Below are 12,105 nucleotides of genomic sequence, written 5' to 3'. Positions count from 1 at the left end.
GTTTCACTCAGCCTTTTTCCACTCATGGCTTTTACTTGAGTCTTTTTCACAATGCCTTTTCTCACAGAAATTACAGATTGATAAACATTGAAAAGTACATTACAATTAGTAAAACATGAAGGAGATTGACTTCATCAGTAGCCTCTTTGCTATGTGCAAAACCAGATTCGCAAACCTCAGATGCAGTTCTTCAGTATTGGCCGAATGCTTCTTTGAAAGTAAGCATTATCCAAGTAGAGGAACTTCTTTACAGAACACTGTTCTCACTCTCTGGTTTTCTCTCCTTGGTTTCTGAATGAACAGCAAACCTCTTTTATCTCATTGCATGTTGCTTGGTTCTTCTTCCAAGGTCAACACCTTGATCTATGTGCTTTACTCACACACCACATCACCTTTTTCCCAGTTAATTCCCAAATTAGAAGTTTGAGTCTGACCTTCTTTCATGATCGAAAGCCTCAGGGAAGCAAAGAAAATTATTTTCAATAGTGAAGCCCAATCTGAACCCTTGAAATACTTCTTGGTCCCCAAGAAACAATTTTGACCATTGATGTACAGTAGTGGTGAACAGAGATTGCTTTCTTCATTTGTCCCAAATTAGGGATTTCCAAGCTGTCTCCTTTTTGCTTGACCGAAGACATTTGAGCAGTATAAACAAACATTTTCAATGGTAATCCCAGATCTTGGCCATTGAAAAACAACTTGGTTCCCAAGACACATATATGACCGTAGATGCACAGCAGTGAAGATCAGAGAACACTTTTTCCATTTATCCAAAAATGGTAAGCCAGAAGATTTGAGATGAAGTGAAGAAAGTAAGTTGCATTCAAATGGAAATAAATCACCTTTTAATTTCTAACTCAACTTGATGGGTGATTAGATCTTTGCTTTGTGATTAAGCTTTCTCTTTCTTTCTTCTCTGATTAAAGTAGCAGGAGGAATACAGCTCTCTTTCTAATATTTTGTTGCTGACCGAAGCAATAAGTAGAGTGAAGACTTCAATTTTGTATGAGAAGCTTGGTAGGATCAACTTGGGTAAGCATTTTGGGCTTAGGTTTGCTTTCTTCATATTCAGCCCGTTGGTTTCTTTGGCTTTGTTTCTTTTGGGCTCCACTTGACTAATCAGCCCATTAGCCTTGATGTTTTATTTTTATTCCATTTTGGGCTGCTAGACAAAGTCTTGACCTGCATTGTTTAATAAATAATTAGTAACATATCATTATTAACACTCAACACTAATTATTGTAGAACCTATGCACAATTACTCAAGAGGGGGGTGAATTGAGTAATGCAACAACAATGAATCTTTTTGAGAAATTTAAAGACAATATACAAAAGCGTTATTGTACTAGTATTTTTCCAAGAGCTTAACTCAATTGCTAAGCATTTATAAGGAGCTTTTACTTTCCAATAGACACCAACTCAAATAAATTGATCAAGCTTTTCACCAATCGGACTTAAGCCACTCCTTAAGTACTTACGAAGCTACTTTACGATCACAATTTATTTGCTTAAAGGTAAAAGACAATAATATTGAAGAGATGAGTTTGGAGAGATGCAAACGCTATTTAGAGTGGTTCGGCACAATCCTTGTCCTACGTCCACTTTCTTTCTCAATCGCAATTGAGAAGTTCCACTATTGCCAAGCTTCAAGGTGCTCGCGCAAAACCTTTTACAATCCGAGTCCTTAGTTTCTAACACCTCACGGTATATGATCACCACTCGTATACTAACCCACTCCACTTAGAGATACCTTCTCTAAGATTTGCCTTGAGTACTTAGTATACCTCTTTGGTATCCTCACCGACTATAGTGTTTATAACTCTTGACTCAACCTTGGAGATCACACTCCAATTTACAAGGTGTACAAGAAAACAATTCTCAAAGAATTGTTGAGATGAAATGAGTGCTCTCTAGAAGAGTGTGTGATTACAAGTTTAGCACTATTGAACCAATTGATATTACTCTCTCAAATTGTGTATTATATTACTTAAAAATGTGTAGGATGAAATAATATGAACAAGATAGTTTTCTAAAATCAAAACTTGTGAAAAAAGGCTTCAATCCATCCATTTATAGATTCCCCAAACCTTAGAAACGTTGGGGAATTAATGGGATGGAGCATTTATGTCAAAACTAGCCGTTTTTTATGTTTTTGAATCATTTGCATCGATGCATAACACTTTGCATCGATGCAAATGTGCCTTTGATGCTGAAATTTGAATTTTCAGCTAGGTTGCATCGATGAAAACATCTTTGCATCGATGCAACAGATCTTTCAATCATGCTTGTTCATTCAAGTTGTTTGTTGGTTTGTCTTTCATGTCGTTTGTTTGGTTTGTCATTCATCAAAACCTACGAATACAAACTTCGCATACAAGCAACATGATTTACAATTATTTATTTTACCCAAAAATAATGTTTGTCATCACTAATTAATTTAGTTAATTTCTTAACTCAACAGGTAGAATTAGAGAGGTTAAAATTCTTTAAGTGTAAACAACCACAGTTGAGGGTTGATAAATACAAATGTGTGCATGAAAGTCTTATAAACGGGGATGTAGATGCTGTAAGGCTTAGCAAAATAATCATTCTTCCCAGTACTTTTACCGGTGGACCTAGGTATATGATGAATAATTGTAAAGATGCATTTGTAATTTACAGATATGCAGGATATCCTAGCTATTTTATCACCATGACCTGTAACCCTGAATTGGATGAGATAAAAAGAGAAGTGACTCCCATTGGATTGAAGGCAGAAGACCGTCCTCCTGATATATTATGTCGAGTTTTCAAGATCAAGTTTGATGGTTTGATTGATGACCTAAAAGAGGGAAAAAATTTTGGCAAAATTTTAGGATGTAAGTCTGTGTTTATGCAATGCTTTATTAAAATCTTATGTTATAATGCTTTGCTCATTTGTCTTTTTCAATTTTCAGACGTTTGAACTGTAGAGTTTCAAAAGAAAGGGCTTTCGCATGCACATATCCTTTTATTCATGAGTAATGAGTTCAAGCCACAAACACCAGATGACATAGACAAACATATAACAACTGAGATTTCTGATGAAAATGAAAGACCAAATCTACATGGAGCTTTTCAAAATTATATGGTACATGGTCCATGTGGTCCGTACAACAAGAATTCACCTTGCATGAAGAATGGATCCTGTTCAAAGTTCTATCCTAAAGAGTTTAGACAGCGAACACTCATTGATGAAGCCGGATTTTTCAAATATAGGCGTACTGATAATGGTTGAATAGTGAAGAAAAGGGAATGTGTACTAGACAATAAGTTCATTGTTTCGTATAATCCAGAATTGTTGCTCAAGTTCGGGTGCCACATAAATGTGGAATACACATGCCAAACAAGTTCTATTAAGTATCTGTTTAAGTATGTACACAAGGGTAATGACCGCGTCACAGCTACTCTATACAATGCTGGTGATCCGTCAGAAGCCACACAAGTTGTTGAAAAAATTAGGAATTACTACGATTGTAGGTACATTTCGGCATGTGAGGCAGTCTGGCGTCTATTTGGATACGAAATCCAAAAGAAAGAACCATTTGTGATTAGACTTCCATTCCAGAGGATGAGCAACTTGTGGTTTATGGTGAAACTTCTAATGTGAATGATATCGTCGAAAAAGTAATATCTCATAAGTCCATATTTTTGGGATGTATCTCATAAGTCCATATTTTTGGGATGGATGACAGCGAACATGTCTTATCCCTATGCTCGAAGTCTGACTTATGCTGAGTTTCCAACCAAGTTTGTTTGGAAGGACGATTCTTCAAAGTGGTTTTCTCAAAAGAAAGGCTTCGCAATTGGAAGGTTGACTTATGTACCTGCAGGTAATGACGAGTTTATATTCAATTTTGATCTTTAATGATTTAAATTTAAAATCTTAACAGCCTGTACCACACGTCCATTTTATTCGATTTATCTATACTAAAAAATAAATGTTCAAATAACTTTCAACAGTTATAATCTGTAGATTATACAATTTTTTATTTTTCTATATTTTTTAAAAAAATTATTCTTATGCGGATGTGTAGCTATAATAATTAAAATAGCGTACCTTAATCCATTTAACAACTTAAAAGTGAGATTTTAACCAAGTTTTTTGCAGCAAATACCGAAGAATATTACCAATGACTTCTCTTGAATACTCAAAGAGGATGTATGAGTTTTTGTGATATAAAAACAGTAGGAGGAACAATTTATGCTACGTATAGAGATGCATGCTTTGCCCTTAGACTCTTGCAAAATGACAAAAAATTCATTGATGCAATTAAGGAAGCAAGCTCATGGGCCTCAGGATCATATGTTAGGAAGTTATTTGTCATTCTACTAACATCCAACAATATCTCAAGACCAAAACATGTCTGGGATAGATGTTGGTATGAACTCTTAGATGATATTTTGTATCGACAGAGAGCCGTGATGACATGAAGGGTGAGTTTATATTAATTGCAATGATAAAAGTTCTTTCTTATTGTTCATTTTTAGTTTGATTGAATTTTTACAGTATCGTATAATATGCAGAGTTAACAATGTCAGATGATGAGATTAAGCAGTTGTGCTTAGTGGATATAGACAATATCTTACATTCCTATGGTAAAACCTTAAAAGACTATCCTCCTATGCCTTTAGCAACTAAAGTTGATAGTTCTTTGTTAACCGAAAGGGTTATTAGGGAAGAGCTAAACTTTAACAGGGATTATTTAAAGAAAAATGCCTCAGACATATTAGCCAACGCAACACCTGAGCAGAGATATGAATTCGATAAAATTGTTACAGCTGTGTATTGTGATGAAGGGGGTTTTTTCTTTGTATATGGTCATGCGGGTACTGAAAAAACATTTCTTTGGAACCTTATGTCTGCTGAGATTCGCTCAAGGGGTGATATAGTGTTAAACGTTGCTTCGAGTAGTATTGCATCTTTACTTCTTCCCAATGGAAGAACGGCATACTCAAGGTTCAAAATACCGCTGAATATAACTGAGGATTCTGTATGTAACATCAAACCTGGTTTCTCTCAAGCAATGTTGCTATTGAAAGCCAAACTTATAATTTGGGATGAGGCTCCAATGGTTAGTAGGTACTGTTATGAAGCACTTGATAAATGTTTGGGTGATATAATGAGGTGTTCTCTAACATATAGCAAAGATTTGTCCTTTAGAGAAAAAGTGATTGTACTAGGTAGAGACTTTAGACAAATTCTTCCTGTCATTCCACGAGAATCGAGGCAAGATATCGTTCATTCAACCATGAATTCGTCTTACTTTTGGAAGTTTTGTCAGGTGCTCAAACTAACAAAAAATATGAGACTCTCTATAGGGACGACTGCTTCAGATCAAGATGAGACAGAGCGATTTGGTGAGTGGTTATTGAAAGTTGGTGATGGTGTAATAGGTGACAATATGGATGGTGAATCTGAAATATGTCTTTCAGGAGATATTGTTATTCCTTCTTTGGACCAGTCATTTGATGAGTTGGTTCATTTTTCTTATCAAAATATTTTAGAAAACATGTCCTCAAAGGATTTTTTCAAAGCAAGAACTATACTGGCTCCCACGCTAGACATCGTTGAAGAGATCAACAACCATCTGATGGCTATCATTCCTGGAGGGAAAAAAATTATATCTTAGTTCGGATTTTATTCGTATGGATGAAGGGAATATGGAGAGTCAACTAGATCTCTATGGTCCTGAATTACTGAATAGCATAAATTGCACTGGTTTGCCTCCATATAAATTTATACTCAAAGTTGATGTTCTGGTGATGTTACTGAGAAATATTGACCAATCCAGTGGTCTTTATAATGGTACAAGGCTACAAGTTAGGAAGCTTGAAAATTATGTCATAGAATGTGAAGTCTTAACAGGTAACAATGTTGGTCATATTGCTTTGATTTCAAGAATGAATATGGTACCAACAAATGAAACCGTCCCAGTTAGATTCCAACGAAGACAGTTTTCCATAATAGTATCGTTTGCCATGACAATTAATAAGTCTCAGTGACAAATTTTATCTCATGTTGGATTGTACTTGCCCAAATCAGTTTTTACACATGGCCAACTATATGGCACTTTCAAGAATTAAGAGTAAGATAGGTTTAAAAATTTTACTTATGAATCATGTAGGAATGTCTGCAAATTTAACCATCAATGTTATTTATAGAGAAGTCTCTAAAAAAAGTATTCTAATATAAATATTTTAATTTTATTTTAAATTCTGTATCAGTAGAAAATTATTTTACCTTAAAAATATAAAATAATTATTACTCACTTTTTAAGTTAAACTTTGATTTTGATAATAATTTTATAAATTTCTTAAAATAATAATTATTTTGTATTTTTATTTTAAATATCGAAGCATATAATTTTTTTTTTACTTTTATAAATTTTTCCGTGTTAAGCATGGCTCATATACTAGTTTATCTAAAAATATATTTTTAAACTTTGAAATAAACATGAAAATAAGATATTTTTATCTAAATATTTCTAAAAATACTCTAATATTTCTCCAACCACACACACCCATAAGTATTAGATTTATCATACTTTCAAAGCGAATCTATTCTCCTATCCGAATTCCAACTCTTAGATAGTATCATGCAAAGCTCCACATGGCTAATATAAATTATGGATGCCAATTTTAGAGACCAATTTAAAGTTATTTATATGAGTTATAGGTAAAATTTTTTATTTAATAGAATTATTTTCATTTAAAAATTATGAGTGCAATTTTACGGGTCAAATTTGGATCTTTTAAATTTTAAATTTTTACTTTAAAGGATAAAGTGTGATCTTTCATCTTTAAATAATTTTTCTCTCATATTATTTTTTAGTCCTACTTATAAATAAATAATAAAAAATTATACTTTATTATCCTTTAAGATAAAATTCAAAATTTAGAGAATCTTAATCCTTACCGGCTTGAGTACTAACTCTACTCTTTTTTCTAATTATTTTTGAAAGCAAGGATGCTTGTCTTCTAAATTCGTTTGGACTCGGATATAAGCTGGAGTCTCAACTCTCATGTAATGGTTGGGTTTATTTTATTTCGCAACATCATATGGTTTTAATAATTCAAATTTTGGCCCATTCAATACAACGTCTTTTTCATAATGACAAATAATTGGATTGTTACTGTCCAAAAATATAATAATAATTGGATTGTTTCAAAACATTGTTCAGGACCTGACCCAAAAGGGAAAAAAAATTCTCAGTAAAAGCTATTCTCTTCGAACCTAATATAGTGATTATAAGTTGACCAAATTATAAGATGCTTAATTAAGAAACATTCTTTCTAAGATGAACATCATGTTTTTGGTTTTTTTAATCTTAACATGACTTCATGAAATGATAAAGATCTACATGCAGCATTTTGTCAAGAAACACTTTAGTGACTTGTGTCCTTTTCCTTTGAATATTTTGTTCATATAAGTTCCCATCCGTTACTTGAAGAACGCCGAGTACTACTTTTATATGATTAAGCCTAAAAAGGTAATCAAATATTTTAATAAGATGAAGGGGGGTGCATACCCTGTCTCATTCACAAATCACATCACATTGAATTGTGTTAACGAGTGGAATACTTTGTTTTGGGGGTCAAATTAAGCAGCATCACATGTGTATGGTGGGACTTATTACATAAATACATCAACACACAAGTCAATAAGGTTTGGTATACATGCAGGAGAAACAGGGTTCATGTTCCACAAAGGAAAACAAACAAGGCTATTTAACATAACTTTGTAACAATAATTATCCTACTAAACTACTACTATTTTTTTTTGGGGGTTGTGACTAGACTAAATAGCTTTTACTTGAGAGGCACTCACATGAAAGCTTTATTCTTAATGGGTCCTCAAATCATTTATTACACACTATGATTTGATAGCGTAATTGGCCTTCTCTTTGTTTCTCAATCCCCCCTCACAACTAAATTCAAACTCCTGCCGTAACATCAACTCATTAAGACCACACTTTTTCACTTTATATATGTATATATCTCCCCCAAATTTTCTGGATGTAGAGGTAATCAAGAACACTGCGTAACTAAATATATTATAACCTATAAAAAATGCGCTAATCTAATCAATCTCTCTTGCATAATAAAAAGAGTCACTTGTTTATCACTATAGCGAATTAAATTAGCCAAAATGTGTGTTCATGAATTCATGTTAAAGTTTCAATTCTTCCTGTCAATATAGGACATTAAGAATATAAACTCAATAGTCCAAACAAAATATTCAAATAAAAACACCCATGTCCAGACGTATAAATTATTTATACTAAAATAGTTATATCCATTGATAAGTTGTGAAGATTTTAATTATAAATAATCTTTTAATTATCTCATCAAATAAATAGAAGGTCTATTAAAATATGAAATATTATCTGTCATAGTGTAATGTGTTTTCATTTTTCAATACCAGTAAAAAGTAACTTAACTAATGGTGTTTAACTTTCAATAAAATTAGATATTCAAACTTTTTTAAATCAAATATTTAACCAAGTTACAGTGGGCTTCTTCTTCTTCCTCCTCCTCCTTTATTATCATTGTTGTCATCTTCTTCTTTCTTTTTATTAAACAATGTTGTCATCATCTTCGCCATTGACTTCTTCTTCTTCCTCTCTTGTTCTTCTTCAATGTTATCATCTTCTTCTTCTTTTATTTGATTTATTCTCCTCCTTCTTTTTCCTTCTCATCCTCCTTCGTTATCATTATTATCATGATTGTCTTATTCATTTTCTTCTTCTCTTATATGTTTAAAAAATTAGAGGATAAAAATAGTTTCACAGTATAGAAATTTTGATGTACAGTACAAAAAATTTTGATGCTCAACACATAAATTTTTAAATGACCACATATTTAGAATATTGTCACCCAACCAATAAAATACACAGCACGAAAATTTTGGTGCACATCATAATTTTTTAAAGGACTACATATCTAAAATATTGACACCCAACTAACAATATACATATAGCACAAAAATTTTAGTGTATAATATAAAAAAAATTTTATAAATACAGAAATTTTATATTCACAGCACGAAAATTTTTTAAGGACTACATGTTCAAAACATTGACTCACCAAAACAATAAATTACATTCGCGACAATTTATGTACTATGGATAAAAGTTGTTGTGCTATGTGTAAACGTACATTTTTATGCTATATTGATAAAATTTTTGCTATGTGCAAAAATTTCTGTGCTGTCTAAAAATTTATGTGTTCTATCATTAAATTTTTGTGCTCTTTAACAAAAATTTATGTAATCAAAAAAGGCAAAAAAAGAAATATGACAACACATGTACGAGTGTTTTTTTTGTTAGACTTAAGTACAAATATTTTTTTTTCTAGCATTAAATTAGAACTATGTACATCTAAAGCACATTTTACTAAGATCAATATAATTATATATAAACTTAGAACAATAATATAATAAACTAAGAAATCAACGGGTCTATTATTAAAAATAGAGAATTACTATTCGGTTTATTTATAGCATTTAATCTATTGAATTTGAATCACTTTTAAATTTATTTTAAATTTTATTGATATGATAACATTACTATCATATTATTAATAATCTAATATCAATAAATTTTTTTATTAATTATATATTTTTTTCATTAGATAAATCAAATTATTTATCTTTTATTAATTTGATATGTAAANGTACTAGACTTAGGTTAGTTTATTGTTAAAGCTGCATGAAAACAAATAAGTTAAAATTTGATTTTAAACTTTTTTTTAGTTTTTGGTCATTCATATAAGAAATCACCTGATATGTAATAATCAATATATATATAATTTGAACATTTGGATTATAGTTGTAAAGGTGCATGAAAAAAGATAAAATTTAATTTTAAATGTTTCTTTTAAGTATTCGGTCATTCATAAGATCATCTGATATAAAATAATCAAACTAAAAAAGTAAAAACATCTTATTATTTACGTATGCTTGAAAAAAAATTAATTTAAATTTAATTTTTAAAATTTTTAATAAAAAATTAATTTTAGTATACTAATAAATGAAAAATAATTTTATATGTATAATTAATTATATAATATTAAAATAATATAATTAAACAAACACACATATATATCATATATATCATTGTATACCATTTGTATATTAAAATTATATCTTTAAATAATATATATATATATATATATCTCTCTATATATACACTTTGAACAGTGTGTCTTTTTTCAATAAAAAATTATGTATATTGCATTATTTTAAAAATTGGATTAGATCAATTGGTTCGACTGGATTAATGAAAAATTGGTTTTTTGATTAGTCCGATTGATGTATAAAATCGTTTTGCAAAAAATTAATTTAAAAGTTAGTCAAATCGATAGTAAACAACTGAATCGATTGAACCGTATCGATTTTGTGACATCTCGATTTGCTCGCCGTTTTGATTTTTTTAAAAAAAAAAACAAAGACAACACTAGAACAGAACACCTCCCTCCCATTTTTTCTCTCACAAATTCCCAAACCCCACGCTAAAACATGTTTCAGTTCGTCGTCTCTGTCCTCGTCGGGTAGAGAGTGCCATTGCCACCGGCAATGACAAAAGGTGTCGTCGTCGTCTTTGGTAGGTCTGAGAGCTCTCATCACGAATGGTTGCTCTTCTCCTCAATCATCTTCTCCTCTACATCACGTAAAGGTCTAGAAGGTTTTGGCGTCGCCGTCGCAAATGTATGGCTGCTCGGTCTCGAACGGTTGCTCGTTAATCCTGTTTTTGTCAATCGTAAACGGTTGCTCAATCCTCTTCAAGCACGTCCTCTCCTCCGTGAATCTCTACCTGGAGCCTCATTGTGGAATCTCTGCTCAGGGCCTTGTTGTCGCAAATTGATTCTCTTCCAAGCTCATTCTGTCACCATCGTTCTTTCTTCGCCGTGTCTTTGGTAATCCACTGCTCACTATAAGAAAAAGGCCTATCGACACCCTTTTTTCTTGCCACGCTTTAAAAGCGTAGCCAAAAGTGGTTAATGACTTCAGTTTTAATTTCTAAGATTTTGACTTTTGAGCTGAGTTTTTGTACTAGATTTTGAGTTGGGATTGTACTTTGAATTAGGTTATTTTTTATGTAATTTTGAATTTAGTTTGGATGTTGAGTTTAAAATTTTTTTTGCTTGATTTTTTTTTGAATTTTTTGGTTTTGGATACTGAATTTTTTATTTTTGGATTTTGAGTTCTTGTTGTGAATACTTGATCGAAAGGTTTTTGTTAAAATTTTTCGTGATTCAAATTCTTTATTATTGATGATTTAAATTTTTGTATAAGTTTGTGATTCTAAATTTTTATTATTGAATTCTCGATTACTTGATTATAAAACTTAAAACTTAGAAGTTAATTAAAAAAAAATTATTCTGTAAATTTTTAATAATAAAATAATTTCTACAAAAATTAACAACTTTGACCTTAAAAAGAGTATTTCAATCTATTTAAAATTAATTAAAACATTATTTTAGTCTTTTAAAATGAAGTTCAAATTTTGTCTTTTTAAAAAAACCTTAATCCAAAATGAGAATTTTAGATTTAAAAATTAATACTAAAAAAATTTTAGAGAATTATAAAAATTTATTATTTTTTGTTATTAATTAATTATTAATATTTAAAAATATGAGATAAAATATATTATTAAATTATTAAATTAAAATAATTAAACTAAAAAAATTGAATTGATAACCAAAAATAATAAATTTAATTTTGATAACTTCTTAATATTTTACAATTAAAAAAGTGAGTTTGTATAAGAGTTGTATTTTTTTCAGATTAATGTAAATAGCAATTATATTGAATTTATTAATATTTTGTTTGTTTGTCCGGTAGTAGAAGCTTTGTTCGGAATAATTTAGATTAGATTACAGTCGTGTATTTGACTATAATGGGTGAATCTTTCAACAAAAATAATTATATACGTTTGGTCTCGAATTTAAAACTTGTTTAGTGAATCTAATTCGCTTATCAATGGAACCAATTTCGTTAGAAGAATTTGTTACTCTTTAATCTATGGAATAATGTGATTGAAGTAATTGTAAAATTGGAAAGCAAATTAAGAAAAGAAGGGC

At 30.6% G+C, this 12,105-nt stretch overlaps 2 protein-coding genes across 2 annotated transcripts; both read left to right on the top strand.

Annotated features, from left to right (window-relative positions):
- The first annotated feature begins 3,718 nt into the window (after nt 1–3,718).
- Nucleotides 3,719–5,651, top strand: LOC127748455 (uncharacterized). Its single transcript, XM_052263005.1, has 3 exons — nt 3,719–3,851; nt 4,435–4,455; nt 4,546–5,651. Exons 1-3 carry the CDS (start codon nt 3,719–3,721, stop codon nt 5,649–5,651), a joined length of 1,260 nt encoding a protein of 419 aa, XP_052118965.1.
- A 16-nt stretch (nt 5,652–5,667) lies between these two features.
- Nucleotides 5,668–6,024, top strand: LOC127748454 (uncharacterized). Its single transcript, XM_052263004.1, has one exon. It carries the CDS (start codon nt 5,668–5,670, stop codon nt 6,022–6,024), a length of 357 nt encoding a protein of 118 aa, XP_052118964.1.
- The last annotated feature ends 6,081 nt before the right edge of the window (nt 6,025–12,105 follow it).

The sequence above is a fragment of the Arachis duranensis genome, chromosome 6, assembly GCF_000817695.3.
Source record: "Arachis duranensis cultivar V14167 chromosome 6, aradu.V14167.gnm2.J7QH, whole genome shotgun sequence".
NCBI classification, from domain to species: Eukaryota; Viridiplantae; Streptophyta; class Magnoliopsida; order Fabales; family Fabaceae; genus Arachis; species Arachis duranensis.
The sequence above is the reverse complement of the archived record's forward strand: the minus strand, read 5'-3'. Positions and strand labels throughout refer to the sequence as shown.